The 18,208-nt window shown below is 42.9% G+C and overlaps 1 protein-coding gene across 2 annotated transcripts; it reads right to left on the bottom strand.

Annotated features, from left to right (window-relative positions):
• Positions 1-2,580: 2,580 nt before the first annotated feature.
• On the bottom strand, positions 2,581-17,429 carry DDX51 (DEAD-box helicase 51). 2 transcript variants are annotated; one of them, XM_024195527.1, is made up of 16 exons: positions 17,353-17,429; positions 15,556-15,983; positions 14,943-15,202; positions 14,143-14,293; positions 11,881-12,026; positions 11,458-11,529; positions 11,143-11,249; positions 10,060-10,168; positions 9,015-9,160; positions 7,930-8,128; positions 7,052-7,167; positions 6,839-6,955; positions 5,303-5,404; positions 4,660-4,723; positions 3,890-4,024; positions 2,581-3,163 (listed from the first exon to the last, which is right to left on the bottom strand). In XM_024195527.1, exons 1-16 carry the CDS (start codon positions 17,373-17,375, stop codon positions 3,137-3,139), a joined length of 2,202 nt encoding a protein of 733 aa, XP_024051295.1. In that variant the 5' UTR covers positions 17,376-17,429; the 3' UTR covers positions 2,581-3,136. The 2 variants fall into 2 exon arrangements, with proteins under 2 accessions (XP_024051295.1, XP_024051296.1); XM_024195528.1 differs by lacking the exons at positions 2,581-3,163; positions 3,890-4,024; positions 4,660-4,723 and adding an exon at positions 4,735-4,887.
• Between the last annotated feature and the right edge of the window lie 779 nt (positions 17,430-18,208).

Here is an 18,208-nt window from a genome sequence, read left to right as displayed (position 1 = left end):
GAGGGATGGGGGAGGGAAAAAGTAGATAAAGATTGACCTGGATTTCTGAAAGGCCAGGCTATTCATCTTGTCCTTTTATTAATTTAAACCAGCTCAGTTAACAAAACGGTGGAACTGCAGTAAAGCTATCATGAGTGCTGAGTCCTTTCTGACCTCAGCCCATCAGTACTGACACCGTCAGCAGTTCATGGCAGGGACCGTGGGCAGCAGTCTCAAAGGCAGCTATGTGATGTAGGTGCCTAAATCCGATTTTCAGAAGTGACTTAGACACTTACGAGCCTAGACCCCCCCTCCCATCAATTCAAGATAATTTAGTCACCCATCTTCACCCCCCTCCCCCCAAAGCCCTATCCCTCACCTGCCTCCTTCATAGCTCCCCCAGCACCCACTTCTTTCTGGAAGCTTTCCAGGGCTGCCTTCCCCCATCCCACCAATGCTTGACTTTACTTCCACAAAGTTAGTTTAATATTAACTTTAAAAAAAAATCAAACAATAACTCACAAACCTGACATGCAAAAGGATACATGATCCTTTACTGTAGTTTTGAAATCCCCAGTTGTACTGTGTCTAATTTAAATTGCAAGCTCAAGGAGCAGGAACTTTTAATTGTTTGGAAAGCATCATGCCCACCTCTTTCACTCTAAACATAATATGGGGCAGCTGAAATAATGTGTCAGAAAAAGGTTTGGAGCTAGCCAGGCCTTTGCCGGCAATCACATTAATGGTGTGTGTGTGTGTTCATGTTACAAGTGGTTTTATAATGTAAATAGTAGGGCTGTCAAACAATTAAAAAAATCACAATTAATCGCAGTTAATAATAGAATGCCATTTAAATAAATATTTTTGGATGTTTTCTACATTTTCAAATATATTGATTTCAATTACAACACAGAATACAAAGTGTACAGTACTCACTTTATAATTATTTTTTATTACAAGTATTTGTACTGCAAAAAAAAAATATTTTTTTTAATTCACCTAATACAAGTTCTGTAGTGCAATCTCTTTATCATGAAAGTTGAACTTACAAATGTAGAATTATGTACAAAAAAAACTGTATTCAAAAATAAAACGTAAAATTTTAGAGCCTACAGGTCCACTCAGTCCTACTTCAGCCAATCACTCAGACAAAAGTTTGGTTACAATTTGCAGGAGATAATGCTGACCACTTCTTGTTTACGTCACCTGAAAGGGAGAACAAGCGTTCACATGGCACTGTTGTAGCCAGCGCCGCAAGATATTTATGTGCCAGACGCGCTAAAGATTCATATGTCCCTTCATGTTTCAACCACCATTCCAGGGGACATGCGTCCATGGTGATAACAGGTTCTGCTCGATAATGACCCAAAACAGAGTGGACCAACATGTTCATTTTCATCATCATGAGTCAGATGCCACCAACAGAAGGTTGATTTTCTTTTTTGGTGGTTCCAGTTCTGAAGTTTCCATATCTGAGTGCTGCTCTTTCATGTCTTCTGAAAACATGCTCCACACCTCGTCTCTCTCAGATTTTGGACAGCACTTCAGATTCTTTAAACCTTGGGTCAAGGGCTGTAGCTATTTTTAGAAATCTCACATTGGTACCTTCTTTGCGTTTTGCCAAATCTGCTGTGAAAGTGTTCTTAAAACGAACAACATGTGCTGGGTCATCATCCGAGATTGGTATAACATGAAATATATGGCAGAATGCGGGTAAAACAGAACAGGAAACATACAATTCTCCCCCAAGGAGTTCAGTAACAAATGTAATTAACGCATTATTTTTTTTAAACGAGCATGGAAGCACATCCTCTGGAATGGTGTCTGAAGCATGAAGGGGCATACGAATGTTTAGCGTATCTGACACGTAAATACCTTGCAATGCTGGCTACAAAACTGCCATGCGAACGCCTGTTCCTTATTTTCAGATGACATTGTAAACAAGAAGCGGGCAGCATTATCTCCTGCAAACTTTAATGAAACTTGTTTGTTTGAGCAATTGGCTGAAATAGGGTTGAGTGGACTTGTAGGCTCAAAAGTTTTACATTGTTTTATTTTTGAATGCAGTTATTTTTTTGTAAATAATTCTACATTTGTAAGTTCAGCTTTCATGATAAAGAGATTGCACTACAGTACTTGTATTAGGTGAATTGAAAAATACTATTTTTTTGTTTTTTACAGTGCAAATATTTGTAATAAAAATAAAGTGATCACTGTACACTTTCTATTCTGTGTTGTAATTGAAATCAATATATTTGAAAAATGTAGAAAAAACATCCAAAAATAATAAATTTAAATTGGTATTCTATTAACAGTGTGATTAATCACGATTAATTTGAGTTAATCACATGAGTTAACTGCGATTAATTGACAGCCCTAGTAAATAGTAAAACTTCAGCATAATTAGTGGTGTAATTTAGACTGATAACACAGCTGGTGTTTCCAGCAGGAACTATGACCATGGGTCTGACTTGATAAAGGGGGAATAAAGGTTGGTATGAGGGACCCAGGACAATGATTAGTTCACTCTAAAAACTCCTTTACCTACTCAGAACCATCCTTTACAAGAAAACAAAACCATATTTTTTAAAGTTACTCTTTATTTAAAAATTTAAGCCAGCCTTTTTCTCCACCCTCAGCCTGGAACAGTTCTTGAAATGGCAGCATTCTGCTACATACATGGTACGGCTTTTGATGCATTTTGCAGATACAGATGGTGTGTCTGCAGCACAGGAGAAGGAACAATTGTCTGCTGAAATGATCCACAGGCAAAGCCAAGAGGGGCCTGGCCCCATCAAATTTGATAAGTGGAAGCTCCATCAGATGCACATTCTAAGAAGGCAGGATGTTCTATTTACTGCTGGCAGTTTTCAATATACCAATAGGACAGGAGAGAGCGTTCCCCTTCAAAGAATATTTGTTCCAGCTGAGATCTGAGCTTTGTTGCCAGTTCCCTCAGAATGGAAGGGGGCTGTACACACTCCTTGGGGTCCGCGATGCCTGCTGGCAAGACGACAATTTAGCCTTTGGACTAGGAGGTTGGGCAACTAATCCATGAGCTCTGGAGCTGCCCTGTTACCGACACTTGCCATTAACAGCAAAATCGTGATCAGTCCCGGCTTGATTTCAGTGCCATGGAAAATATACACCAGTCTTCTCATGCTCGTTTTTGTGCTCGCTCATCCTGTTAAGACAAAGAAGGTGACTACAGATACTCAGAGCCTCGGTCACAGGGTCACACCGATGTGTCCAAACTGTATCAGGCAGCAATGCAGCAGAATCTGACAAATTTTCTTTCCCTTCTCTCCCACTTCCCCAGCACTACTAAAGTCCAGAAGCTGGACGCCAAAGCCATCTATTTTGCAGGGACAGGTCACCAATCTCGACTTTAGTTTTAGGATTCTCTACGAAGTACTAGAGCAGGAGCTTCCCCCCAGATCAGTTGCAATGTGTGACTGCTCTTACGCTTAGCTGGTAAGGACACTGATGTTCTGTTTACAGATGAAAGCACTCCTTTCTAATAGAGGGTCAGCAAATGGAACTCCTTTTCCTTGAACATTCAAACCATAGCTATGCAATTTGCAAGTTGGGTGATTTGTGTCTCAAATTCTGATTTGGCAGAAGGTTCAGCCTCTGCCTATAGTTACTCTGTCTTCCTCTTCCCAGCCCTCAAATCCCCAGCGCACTAGAGGAAATCAACAGATCTGCAGAAAGGCAGTAAAATACATAGTGCCTACTGTACTTTCAACACAGGGACCCTCCGTTCTCTACTGACTCAAGCATCTCAATAGATCTCCATGGTTAAGAGAAAAGACACTGAACACTAACTGATGTTCAAGTCTGCAGCAGGTTACAATGAGCTTTTTGTGCAGCTGAATTTTATACTGCAGCTCTTCACTGTTGCGGTTACCTTGACAGTTTTCTGGAGCTTGGACAGTGCTTCCTCATATTGCTGCAACAATGGCTTTAAATACTCGCTCTTCACCAGCTGCTTCTCCAGATCTAGGGTGCCAGCATCTCTCAGCATCTGCAAAAACTTCCGCTCCTGCACCGCAAACAGATACAGAAAATTAAAGGGAGGAGGAGACTCAGGAAAGTGGGTGTTGCCCCCTTCAACTTTTCACCACAACTGTCAGACCATGAGCCTGGGAAGTGAGCGAGTCTGGGCGGCTCCATCTAGTTTGGAAATTACTAGTGAATAAAATTCACAACCAAATATAAGCTCAATTTTGAGAAGACCTAACTTTTATGCTTAAAAACTGGGTTTGCAATCTCCCCGAACTCCTGAATATCTCACACACGAGGCCTGGAATGCAACAGAGTTCCTAGGCTGGCAGGAAACCAAGGGTTCATTTTCAGCACTGGATGTGGAAGCTTAGGCATGCTGCTTTCATCGGTGTGTGAAGGGGGGGCGGTGTGGCTACCTCCCTTCATGTGATGAGGTATGCATAACTAAGAATTCATACTCAATACAGCCAAACCAGGACATCTTCACAACCAATGAAGAGTAATTAAGTGGTCTCTATGAAAAATGTGCTGTACAGATACCACGGAAGGGAAAGCATCTGTACACAGAACTAGACTGCACGTGACTGGATGAAGGAAAATTCCATTAACCCCACTCCTCCTCACCACTTGGCTGTGCTTCACTTCAGAATTGCTGCCAGGACTACGACTCACCTGCACTTTCAGGAGCATGGTGAATGCTAATCCCACCTTGCCAGCTCGAGCTGTTCTTCCAACTCTGAAATCAGATCAAGGAGGCCAACCTCAACATTGGTTTAACTGTCCATCTGTTCCCCCCTCAGCTGCAGCACATTCCTTCCCACCTTGCCCCAACAGGTTCTTGAAACCTGAAGAGGACTATTCAGATTATTTCTATAAGTACCATCAGTATAAGTAGGCCTCCTGTACATAAACACAAAAGATTAACGTTTCAGGGCTTGATCTTCAGAAGTGCTGACCCTACAGTCCTCATTGATTTCAACTGGAGTTGGGGCCCTCAGCACTTCTGAAAATCAGGCCATCGGTGTTTGGGACCGTCCAGGGCAATACCCACATTTCCTATAAATTAGGCCTGGTATAGTAGAAAGCAGCCCTAATTTAGAATGGCCTTGTGTCACTACAATGACTCTAAAGGCTTAATTTTGATTGAACAACTGCTTTCATATTGAACGAACAGCTCTATTGCAATGGAATTAAAAACTTTTCACACCACATACTTTGTGTATGTGAAGAATACTTAAATGTCTAAAAAGCCATATCCAAAAGAGACGTTATAAGCCGAATTCACGTCTCTTCTTCGTATTCCTCATCCACTCACCGGTGAATATAAGTCCTGATGAACTGAGGGGCATCATAGTTTATCACACACTTCACTCCTTTAATGTCAATCCCTCGAGCAGTGGCATCTGTGCTGATTAACCTGTTTTATGTTTTAAAGAAAAGAACAAACTAGTAGTGTTAATTTCCAGGTCTGTTGCATGGCATAAAGCAATTGCCCAATGACACTGCAAATTCTGATAACTGGATACGGAGCAGCTCACAATATGTTACTAATCTCCCTCATCAAGCTAGCCAGACAATACAGAGGGCTGGGTCTTTGGAGCATAAGATAGCACCACGAATCACACCACAGATTAGCTATACCAGCCATATTAGACACCTGCGGGGAAAATCCATTCCAGTGATATACTAAGCACTTCTGGAGGCTTCTTTTCTATTGACATAAACAATGACACCATTGGAGTTTCCAGGTTTGGTAGACACAGAGGATATTAGCAGCACTATATGTGGAATTTTTAGCCAGGTGACTCCTATCAAAGTAATTGGGAGCTAAATGCCCACAAACCATATTGAAAATGCACCCAAGTGTTCATGCTCAAAGCATTCAAAACAGGACAGCTGAACCGCCACTGCAAAGAGAGGTTTGTATTAAAAAATATGTATTTTAATGTGTTTACCCTCTCATGAAAGGTTCTCAAGGACACTTGTCAGGCAATGAGTACTCAATGCCCCTATCAGCAATAAAGAAACTGAAGCACAAGATTAAGTGATATACCTCAGGTCACAGCAAATCAGCGACAGAGCTGAGAACAAAAATCTAGACAGTCAGTCTAGCAGGTTCTTGCTGTTATGAATAGAAGTAATGTAATCTAATAGCCCCTGTAGTAAAGCGGCATCCATTTTTTATTATCTGCCAATAAAAACCTGATCTGCAGAAAGGCTCAGATTTTCAGAATTACACGTGTGCTTTGTGCATTTACTGCCATTGCACATGACAAATGCCCATGCAACTTAGCAGCTAGATTCTAAGTGGCCATTTGCACACACAAGTAGCTTAACTGTACAAAAAATTGCAGTAAATGCACACAAATGCACCAGCATCTGCACATTCAGAAAATGTGAGTCTCAGGCTATGGCTACACTACAGAGCTTACAGCAGTGCAGCTGCATCGCTGTAATTCTCCTAGTGCAGATGCTCTAAGCTGATGGAGAAGGCTTTCCCATCAACTTAATTACTCCAGCTCCCGTGAGCGATGGTAGCTATGTCTGCGGGAGAAGCTCTCCCGCCAATGTAGCACTGTCTAAATCGATGCTTATGTCAATGTAACTTACGTTGCTCAGGGAGATGCTTATTCACATCCCTGAGCGACATAACTTATACCAAAGTACGCTGTAGTGTGTACATAGCCTAAGCCTCCCACTCAGTTCCCAAGTTGGATTTTGTAAGCTCAGTTTGCAGATGAGTTTGTTTTATTACATACATGTTTCTACTACTCTCTCTCTACACTGGAAGTAGCCTGGGTTAGTACCGGAAAAAAAAACCCACAAAAAAACTCCAAACACACACACTCACAGTTGTATCTTCCCCTGTTCAAACTCCTTCAGGGTCCTCTGTCTCTCACTTGGAGTCAACCAGGAAGAGAACTCAGCTACATTCACTCCACCAAAGGCTCGAATCAGTAAGAACAATCTATTTGGAAGTGGGTGGGGAGATAAAACAGAGTCATGAATTTACCCAATTGACTTATACAGGTACACATAGTCAGTACCCCATCAATGAACTCACCTGTGGGAAGTCTGCTTGGAATTGGTAAAACAGAGCACCCGGGTGAATTTCATTCTCAGCATGAAATACAAGAGGAACAAAGGTTTGGAATTCAGGTTACAGGGTACGTAATATTGCTGCAGGGGACAGAGAAGAAACAGTAAATTTTAAAAATGTTGCTCTTCACATGGACTCTTCTCCCAAACCTACTTATCCGAGCTTCTTTCTTACTTACAAACCCATTCACTATTACAGATAACTGATCCCACAGTGCCATCTCCTTTGGGACAAGTCATGCAGGGAAGGTAACATGGTCTAGAGGAGACAACACGGGACCGAGGCAGGAGACCTGTGTTCTAGTCTTGTCTCTGTCACTGATGCACGGTGCAGAGTCAGGCAAAATAACACTGTGCCTCAATTTCCCAATCTCTAAAAGAAGATGATGTATACTTGTCTTTACTACATACTTGTGGTCTACATCTGGAAAGTGTGATGTAAGCGCTATGTATTACTCTTTTCTTATTATCGCACTCCTTAGTGATGGTGCTTCTCATCCTCTTTTAAACGAGTATCTGTGTAAAAAAGCCCTGTTCTGAGATGATGGACAGGTGGAAATCCATCAATAGGTATGCGTATGTAGACCTACATAAGTAGGATCTATCTGTTCCCTTAACCATTTCTCCTCCTGATTCTCAGTAATGCAAGACTGCCTGGGGAAGAAATGCTTTTATTCATGGGATAAAATTAAGGGGAAAATGTAACCACATTTCTAGAAGCAGATCAAGCTGCTTTGAGTCTGATGGGTTCTTCAGATGTAACCTATTCAAACTCCTTCCCTCTTGGAAAGCTGCCCAGCAAGATGCCTTCCATGGCTGCAAGAGGATAAATCACCTTCTTACCGAAAGTCCCTCGGGGAGAGTGTACTTCTTTTCAGCATCCTGTTCTGTTTCTGTCCCAGCTGTGACGGCTCGTTTCTCAGAGTAGACAGATGTGAAGAGGCGAGGCTGGTACAAGCCCAGCTGCTGCAGTTTCTCTGGGTTCCGAGTCAGTGTGGCTGAGAACAGCAACTTCTGTAGTGGTATCTGGGGACAGCAGGTGCTGACACAGAGAGCGTGCAGGCATTGAGCATTAGGGCAGACGGGAGGAATGTCACATTTTATTCCTCCCCTCTAACATCATCTGAAAAATCTGAGAAGTCATTAACTCTTCCTGGAACTCTCTTCCTGACCCAATCCACTTTCTACAAGTCACTTTGCAACCCCCTGCCCCTTTAAGCTTTCTTATACTGCTAGTGCTCTAATTAGTTCAAAGCAGTTACTATCAACTAAAAAAACCACACACCTATAAGCCCCCCATCCTTCCCCCAGTGCATGCACCACCTTCCCAAGTGACCAGGCAATCTTTTGTGTCTTAACCTTGGTCCTAACCCCAACCCCTCCTTCAGTTTTCTCCTCCTGTTGTTTTGTCTTAACCCTGTTCTGGGCAGGTAACCTGCCTGTATGTATTCTGTGAAAGGCCATGTATGTCTATGGTGCTACACTGAAACAGCAATTACAGACGAATAGCTCAGGGGTGGTCCAGCAAACATTCTCCCAATCTCCTTATAGGGGAGCTGTGATAGTTCTGGTGCAACTCAGTCAGCTATAAAAACATAGCGATTGGTCCTCGAAGTTTTGTGCATTTTTACTTTCTTTAATGCCACCCTCATCTAGCTGGAGAAAGGATCAATTGATCAAGATGGTAAAGCTTACTTTAAAAAGCCTGAGTCAATTCCTAGCATCAGCTCTTTGCCATCTGCATTTTCAAGCCACTGAAAAACAGCAGACTTGATTGGCGGTATGTTTTCTAACTGAATGAGTATTGGAGTGTACACAACAATCAACATCCAAATGGAGAGGACAATAAAACACCAGCACTGAATAGAGGGGTAACCTGGAGTCCTCCTCTGTAGTACTGATTCAGCAGAGTGCCTTTTCCAAGTTACCTGGCTGCCGTTACGGGTCCTGGTTCTGTCCTCTGGAAAAGCATGTTGGTGCCAGAGTCCTCTTCGGCTCGGAACACTGCTTTTACCACTTGCTGCAGCCAGTTCTGATGCATGTCATCTATCATACGGTCAGCTTCATCTATAATCTGCACTCAGACAGAAACAGCCCTTGTTGTTAGGCTCTTTTTGGTGCTGCAGCTTTCCTCCTACATACATTAAACCCCACTCTTTAGAACAGGCAGAAGACATTTCTGCTTGGGATAAACAAATGATAGAAGGGAGTGTGCACATGCATGCGCACACACACACACTATCCTTGTGTATATGCATAAATTTCTAATCAGCCAAACTATCTAGCTTTAAAAAAAAAGAAAAAAAAAAGAGCAGAGTTTTAATACAGGAGCTGAATCCTACATTTGGGTCCTTGCATAGGCATCTAAATACCTGATAGATAGATTCCAAGGCCAGAAGGGACCATTGTGATCATCTAGTCTGACCTCCTGTATAACAAAGAACTTCTCCAAAATAATTCTTAGATCATATCTTTTAGAAAAAGATCCAATCTTGTCTTATAGTATTCAGTGGCCAAACCGAAGGGCGACCTTTAGTCCCCTATGAAAAGTAGATTTGATTTCACTTAAATCCATTAGCTAATAAACACCACATGGCTTTAAATGACATAAGGGAAATCAGATCTTCAACACCATGAATAAATAAGGCACCAAACAAATGTGGCCCCAGTGCATACTCCGATATACTGGTGAGTTATAAATTTGATAATTTACTGTGAAATCTTGGTTTTGATTGTTGAAGTTAGACCCGTTAAGTTTTATTTTTGTAGATTTTTCCCCTCCAGGTGTTTACATAAAATGCCTTTTCTGGAGGCAGATACTAGGATTAGATGGACCAATAATCTGAATGGCATGGCAGTTCCTATACACAGATGTGTATATGCACCAGGAGTACAAAAAGATGTACAGTAGGAATTATAGACACCAAGAGCCTTGGGATAGTCAGCTCAGTAGATCTGATTGTTTTAACTCACCAGAAAGCGAAGTTGTCTCAGGCTGAACCCTGGAGTCTGGTCAATATGATCCACAAGTCGTCCAGGTGTTGCCACAATGATATCAGCCAGACTGCAGTAACCCATCACTCTGAAAAGACAAATGTCCTGTCACCAAGCTGCTTCCTGCTGTGCACAGTATAGTGGGGTCAACGTAACACGTTTCTGTGACCAACAAGTACCTGGTTTGCTTTTCTTCCCTTTCTCACTTCACTTAATTGAGGAATAAGAAGTCAAATATACCATTTACATTAAAGAACGTGTATGTAGGATACTTGAGGCCATGCTTTGCTCTGGAGAGCTGAGATGGAGAACTAACTTATTTCAGACAGATTTGGTGAATGCTTCATGGCTAAATAATTGGAAATTATCTGGTGTGTAACCCTTTTTTAGCCAGTGTTATAATATGGGCTGCAGGCCATCACCTTTGCCCCAATCCCAGGTTCTCTTAGAAGCAGTTATGTCTGTGTTGAGAACCTAACTGCAAAGATAAAATAAGAGGACAGAACTGAAACCCACGCCGAATAAACAGCAAACCTACAAAGCAGCCACTGGAGAACAAAAGTGTTTCCTGGGGCAGTGGTTAAAAAACCAATCAGCTCTGGAAAGAGACAGATCTTATAACACCAGACAAGAGCAGAAAGCACTAAGTGCTAAGGATCCCAGTAAGGAGGGACATCCTCCACCTTTCCAATTTCATGATCAATTTGATTTCTGAAGGTGTAACTGACAAACAAAGCCACTTCTTCCCCCACCCCCGAGTGGGCTGCTGATCCCAAGGACAGACTATATTGCGTAAGTAGCAGTTTGTACTCAAAGTCACAGGTCATGTGTTTCTATCCTACTAAAGCTAACAAAACTTTAGTAATTGTAGCTACTCCCAGAAAACGCTGCTCCTAGCATTCTGGCAAGCAGAGATTTTAAACAATATCTAGTATATGAACCTATTGTTCAGAAAAACTAACATGTGATGCAATAGCCTACACTTCAACCTCTCCATGCACTGAGATAAGGGGTTGAGACATCTGAGCTGTAAAACATTATACAAAAAAATATTTAACCTACGTTCTCTGGACAAGAGTCTCCTGCTCCTTCCCGAAAGATTTCTGCCCAGTAACCAAAACAACCTTCAGACCTGTCCCATCAGTGTAGATGTTGAATACTTTACTCACCTGCAGAGGGGAGATGCGATTTGTTAGCTACTTTGACAGTTGTTTATGACGATGCTTTCTGTTATGTTAGCCAACATCAAACCCAGTTAGTCTTCAACCTACTTCACATGGTAGAAATCACATGTGTTCGGGCAGTGGGTTTAAAGCACCAGCCTTTCACTTGACTTAAATTCAGCTCAGAGAAAGGGAGGAAAAAAAAGTCTCTTACCTGCTGTGCCAGTTCTTTGGTGGGCAAAACTGCCAGAGCTCGCACCTGGCAAACCACTCGTTCTAACAGAGCCTGCCAAAACAAAGACCAAATGAGCACTTGAAAGCTAGTGGCGTCTCTGTGCACAGTCTGGGCAAGTGGGCGGCATCCTAATAATATCCCAACACTTACTAATTCATTTATTCCCTGCTGTCTTCCTCAACCCCTCACATTATGTTCTTTGGCCACAAAAGCTGGATGGGGCACTGAAGTTAATGGGAATTGTATCTAGGCAACTCTGAAGTTCTAAGCCTCAGTGCTTTTGTTGGTGTTTCTTCCCGACTTTCTTACCTACCTCAAGAGGCTTCCATTTTACAGCCCTGCCGAGAAACAAAGGCAACTGTGGCCCTCTCTGTTACAACTATACACCTTGGCTGAACTCACCTGTACCACAGGGATGACGAAAGACAGTGTTTTACCACTGCCTGTAGGGGCCGAGACACAGATATCGCTGGGCTGGTATCCTCCCCTCCCTACCAAAAAGCCACTGGACGCACTCTCCAAAATGGCAGGAATCACCTCTCCCTGAACTGAGCAAAAGGAAAATGAGGATCAGTAAAAGGCAATAACTGGGCCAAAGTCTATCCGTCAAATGCTATTAAAAACTGTACAAGGTCATCTCTTTCTAGGTCTTGGAAAGCCTTGTGTTCTCCCTGCTGTTAAGTTAGGTTTCCTGGTGCGAATATGGAAGATCTAGAGTTCAAAAGAGCTCTTCACTACTCGGGGGAACCCCAATTCATTTTAGGGAAGCTGTTTCACATCCTTTCATCAGGGTCTTTTTTAACTGGCTATAAACCAAAGAGTAAATCAATTTGTTGTTTCTGAAAGTGAGCCCTGACTAGATCTAAGCAATGATTATGTGGGTTTCCCTATACAAGTGATTCAGCTGTCCCTAAATCCAAACTTCGCACCCCCTTGTAGCTCACTATGTAATTTTTTTCTTGTTTGCGTATGTATCAAGGTGATGAAAGTGTGAACAGAATGATCTTAGGCAGGAGTTTAACAAGAATAACCACTTAACTATTTAGTATTTTTTAAAATCTTCCTTTCACTGAGAGACAGCACAGAGCCTGTTCCTTCCAGGCTGAGGGCAGCTGTGTACTCTCTGCCTAAAAAGATGGTTCTTGCTCTCATCTGGAGCTAGTCCTGCAAGGGGCTAAATGCTCCCAAGTCATGTCAACTTCAGTGGGAGCTGATGGTGCCCAGCTTCCTGTAGCTCTGGGTCCTTGAGGAGAAGTTAAAAATGAAGCAAGAGCAAATGAGTCAGGACAAAAGTTTTGACTGCAACCTATGACTTTTCCCTTCTCCTTCGGAGAGCTCTGGCTTATTAGCCAACTTTGAACTAAATATCCACTAACAAATCATCTATGAGCCTCTTCCTCACAGCATATTATGTATTAGTTTTATATTGCATCTATTGATCAAGAACAGTATAAGCAGTAAATTATTGAACTTATTTCCTGCCAGTGTATACTATAAACTGAAGACAAGGGGTTCTGGACCTCAAAGTATAAGAGTCTGTGATTGACATAAGGAGAGTAATTGAGGATAGCATACCAGCAACTCATTACACTCTGCTACGTGTCCTAGCACAGCAAAATAGTAAATAGTAAAATATTTTAAAATAGAAAACGTCTGAGCTAGATCTGCAGTTCTTTGATGGTCTTCTGATGCAGACTAAGACCTGATAAATCCAGATCACAAATGTAATTAGTTAAGTCTTTAAAAGTGAAAGGTTAATGCACTAACCCATTGTAATAATTCTACGTTTGTTTTAATTCCTTTGTCTTAATCAAATCAATGATGTGCAATATACATGCTACCAATAAGACCTTCCAGTGGAGAGTTTACAGAGGTTTGTCCCTACCTAGCGTATATCATAACCTCTACATATACACCAGGGGTGGCCAACCTGTGGCTCTTCAGAAGTTAATATGCGGCTCCTTGTATAGGCACCGACTCTAGGGCTGCTACAGGCGCCAACTTTCCAATGTGCTGGGTGGTGCTCACTGCTCAACCCTGGCTCTGCCACAGGCCCTGCCCCCACTCCACTCCTTCCCACCCCCTCCTCTGAACCTGACGTGTCCTCACTCCTCCCCCTCCCGTCCAGAGCCTCCTCCACACCACAAAACAGCTGATCGGGAGGGGGCGAGAGGCGATGATTGGTGTGGCTGCTGGTGGGCGGGAGCTGATGGGGGGCTGCTGATGTGTTACTGTGGCTCTTTGGCAATGTACATTGGTAAATTTCAGCTCCTTCTCAGGGTCAGGTTGGCCAGTTATACATAGTAATACCGCAGCTCCACCTGGTGTCCAAGTATGGAACAGCATGTTTTTTCTAAGATCGATCAGTCTCCATCCAGCTCTGGTAGTGAAGATGACTGGTCCCTAAGTAACCACTTAATTTAAAGTTAAAAAATCCACACCACACTGGCTAAAGTATCATATTCTTGTCAGCTTTTGGGAAATTTTGGAATTTGTTTCCATCTCCCCCATCCCCCCTCAAAAAAAATCTCCAGCATTCCCCAGAGCCCTGATTTTCTAATAAGTTTTTTATATCATATACAAACACACAAATTGAGCTGTTTGAATAATGGAGAAGTTAGCTGATTTTAAAAAAACCAAAACCAAACCAAACATTAAAGGTACCTGGGAAAAAAGACTCAATTCCATTCATTTGCAGCTTCTTTAGCAGTTTGGGATGGATTCCTGCAACATCCTGGATTGGAACTAGGTTCTCTTTTATGCGTTTATGGACCAGCTTGGGTTGAGCAAGCCACTGTGGTAGGATGGGCTGAACCTGGAAACAAAAAGTGAATGAACCCTGAAATAGATTCTCAGCAACCGGCCTGAAACTGAAGTTCCTTTAATGCAGGGGAAACAGTTAGTGTAACACAATCAGTAACTAATTAGTATTCAGCATTTTTAAAATAATTATCATTGTGGCAAGATTTTATGCCTTAATAGGATACGAACTTTTCTGTAGAAAATGTTAACATATTGTCCCCAAGTAACACACAAGCAGCAAGTTACAGGCTTGAAGATAGGCCAAAACTGTGCATCTCTGCACTTGTACAATTAAAAGTTTAGTATCTGCACGAAGAGTTTTCAGGATTGGGACCTTATACACTGACCATACCATTAAAAAAACACTTGAAGAGCAAATTGAAATGAAAGGGCAGTCAACCATGTATTATATATCAGGATTAAATTTAAAACAATGCTGAATGTATCAAGAAGACTGTATAGTCAATAACATTGTTTTATTTTTTGTGTACTTTATCCTTTCTAGGAAAAATAATTTATTTATTTAGAAAGGCTAGTAAGCCATGTATTAATGAAATGATTTTTACCATAAGCCTGACAATGCTATATATAAAGCATGTTAGAATACTCCTTCTCTCACCCAAATAACATAATCAGAACAAAATCCCTGGCCAGTTGGTTACCTTCTGTACTGCTCTTCTGTCATACCCTCCCAAAACCAACAAACTAGAGGGTGGCGGTGTTGCTTTTTCATTCAAAGTAGGTATCCACACTTCCTCCTTTGTGCTTTGATTCCCTTTAGCTTCTTCACTACTGTCTTTCTCAGCAATTTCAGCTCCATTTGTCTCAACTTCTGTTGGAATGTCCCTCTCCTTCTTCCTCTTAGCTTGGTGACTCTTCAAATTACTTTTATTTTCCTGTTGTCTATTGTTTTCGTCAAGATCTGAAATTTTGGTAGAAGGAATAAAATGCTAATAATCAGACAGTGAGACAGGAAAAAAAATGGAAGTATTTTTACTAATTAGGGTTTCCAGGATCTAAAAATCCACCTACATTCTCATCTCTCTTTCCAATCCTAAGGTTGAATGTAGCTCTATCTGCCGTTTTGACACTGTTAAATGAGTGGTTAACTTTCCATACTTATGTGCATGCACCGCTACCCTCACACACCAATTTTCCGGTTCCAGTTGTAAACCAGAACCAGAAGTTCAGAATTTTTCACTTTCTTCTAAAATAAAAAATAATTTGACATTGAATTTTAACAATTAAATCCTACACTTTCAGTTTTGTTTTCACCTGCTTCAATTTTCTTTTGAGATAGACTTGATTTTTTCCCATTTTCATTTTTTTTCTTCTTAGCTGGAATGTAGCCATTGGCAGCCTCACCAGCTAGGCCAGAATCTGCCCCTGCCAAAGGCTTCTCAGAATCACTGCTCAATTGGTGGTTCTTCCTCAGCTTTTTTTCCCCTTCTCCACAGGAACCCTCACCGCTGTGTCCTCTCTTCCTCTTTTTTGCTTCTCTCTGATATTCATTTTCAGAATCAAATCCAGAGTGTTGGAGCTTTTGGTGGAGTTCATTTTCTGTTTTCTTTTGTTTTAATTCATCAGAAGGCAAAAGCACCTGCTGCTGCTTTTTCAGTTGCCTGGCTCTAGCTTGTTCACGCAGCCGTTCTAACAGGGCCTGTGACCTGTCCTCAGTAGCATCCTCCTCACCACCAAGGTATCTGAATGTTTCACAAATAAAACGCTTTAAACATACCATAGCAAACACTATAACAAAGCTGTAACCACCCTTTTCACATCTTTACTGGCAGAGAAAAGGCAACAAAATCCAGTTTCAGTTAACTAGATACTGTAAGAAGGCACAGTAATCTAGTCCAGTGGCTCTCAATCTTTCCAGACTACTGTATCCCTTTCAGGAGTCTGATTTGTCTTGCATACCCCCCACGTTTCACCTCACTTAAAAACTACTTGCTTGCAAAAGTAGGGGGGAGGGATAGCTCAGTGGTTTGAGCATTGGCCTGCTAAACCCAGGGTTGTGAGTTCAATCCTTGAGAGAGCCACTTAGGGATCTGGGGCAAAATCAGTACTTGGTCCTGCTAGTGAAGGCAGGGGGCTGGACTCGATGACCTTTCAAGGTCCCTTCCAGTTCTAGGAGATAGGATATCGCCATTAATTTATTTATTTATTTAAAATCAAACATAAAAATTCAAAAGTCAAAGCACACTATTACCAAAAAATTGTTTACTTTCTCATTTTTACCGTATAATTATAAAATAAATCAATTTGAATATAAATATTGTACTTAAATTTCCACATATACTATATAGAGCCATATAAACAAGTAATTGTAAGAAATTTTTGTTTGTACTGACTTCACTAGTGCTTTTTATGTAGCCTATTGTAAAACTAGGTAAATATCTAGATGAGCTGACATACCCCCTGGAAGACACCTGTGTACCTCCAGGGGTACATGTACCTCTGGTTAAGAAGCACTGCTCTAGTCTACATCTTTGCAGCCAATTAAGAATATTTCCTTTTGTATTCTCATATTAACCACAGTAATACAGGCATTTAAACCCAAGTCTTACGACTGTAGTGAAAATATTGAAAACATGACACAGGTGCAGCCTGAAGGCTCCAAAACCTGACAGCAAACGACACGAACTCATTACTTAAGACGAACCAGGATTTTTAAGACAATCTCGTGATTCGGGGGGGGGAGGGGCTGCCTATTGGTTTGTGTGTTTGGCTGGGGAATGGAGGGGACCCCCCCCCACATAGTGTGAAATATTATTTCATGTAACGTGGATCAGTTACAGGAGTGAGGCTGCGTTACAAATCCCTGCACACAGCCTGGCACAGCAGTAACGCCCCCCCACACCCGCTCTCAGCTGAGCCTGTCTGCTCCACACCCGCTGGAGCCCACGAGGGGCGGGCGAGCAGACAGCCCCCGCAGCGCCGCCCCTCCCCCAACACACGTGGGCCTGTCTGCGGCCATCTCCTCCTCCTTCGTCCTCTCCACGCGCCACTTCCCCGCGCGGGCTCCATTCTTCTCCCGCCCCCCTCCCCCGCACTCTCTTTCCCGCTTACCTGTTGATGCGGAAAAGCGCCATGGTACCCCGGCTCCACTTCCGGATCCCGCACCTCCCCCCGCCCCAGCTCGCTACTCGCGCGCTCAGATGACGTCAGCCGGCGCAGCAGTTACGTTTGCGACTGAGGGGACCATAGAGATTTGCACAGCTAGAGTGCCAGGCGGCCGCCATCGCCCCCTACAGCCTGGGAAGCGCGAAGAGGCAGCTGGCACCTCAGCCTGGCTCCGCCCTAGGCCTCGCCTGGCCAGGGCGGCCCTTTAATCTGCCTCAGGCTCTGGCCGCCTGTCAGCGTGTTCACCCCAGCTAAGGAGTGTCCCTGAACAGCCCCCTCCTCTCCACTAGCCAGGCCTGGACACACCTCAGCTGGCAGCCTCCGAAGGCACAGGCTGGTCACCCCTGCAGAGCCCCGCCGGGGTCTGGGGCTGGGCGGCAACATCAAGTAGCACCAGGGGTCCTGCCCCCATCCCAGCTGGCAGCTCTCTGCTGGCTCCTGGCATAACGTCTGCTGGTGAGACAAGATCCTGGGTTGTGGGACACACGCTAATCTAGGGTGACCAGACGTCCCGATTTTATCAGGACAGTCCCGATTTTAGGGGACTTGTCCCGCGTCCCGACCTTACATTGGTCTAGGGTGACCAGATCACAAGAATGAAATATCAGGACACATTGGGCGAGCGGGGCGGTGGGAGGGGAGAGGACGAAAATGACAGACACAGGTGCACAGAGCCATGAGGGGGGGCCCTAGGAAGCTGCGAGAGGGGGCCCTAGGAAGATTTTAGAATAACATTCAGTGCTGTGGTTTTTTTTTTTTAAAAAAAAGGGAGATTTAGGTTAGACATTAGGAAAAACTTCCT

The sequence above is a fragment of the Terrapene carolina genome, unplaced genomic scaffold, assembly GCF_002925995.2.
Source record: "Terrapene carolina triunguis isolate 2854851 unplaced genomic scaffold, T_m_triunguis-2.0 Scaffold790, whole genome shotgun sequence".
NCBI classification, from domain to species: Eukaryota; Metazoa; Chordata; order Testudines; family Emydidae; genus Terrapene; species Terrapene triunguis.
Note: the sequence above shows the minus strand (reverse complement) of the source record. Positions and strands in the feature narration are given on the sequence as shown.

What these genes read in the sequence shown, in the direction of transcription:
- DDX51 (XM_024195527.1), bottom strand. Translation starts at nt 17,375, where the DNA reads ATGGCGCTTTTCCGCATCAACAG. An exon ending in ACAGAAGAGCAGTACAGAAG is followed by an intron (nt 14,294 to 14,942) that starts GTAACCAACTGG and finishes TTTTGTTTCCAG; the next exon opens with GTTCAGCCCATCCTACCACA. An exon ending in GAACAGGGGAAGATACAACT is followed by an intron (nt 5,405 to 6,838) that starts GTGAGTGTGTGT and finishes AACATAAAACAG; the next exon opens with GTTAATCAGCACAGATGCCA.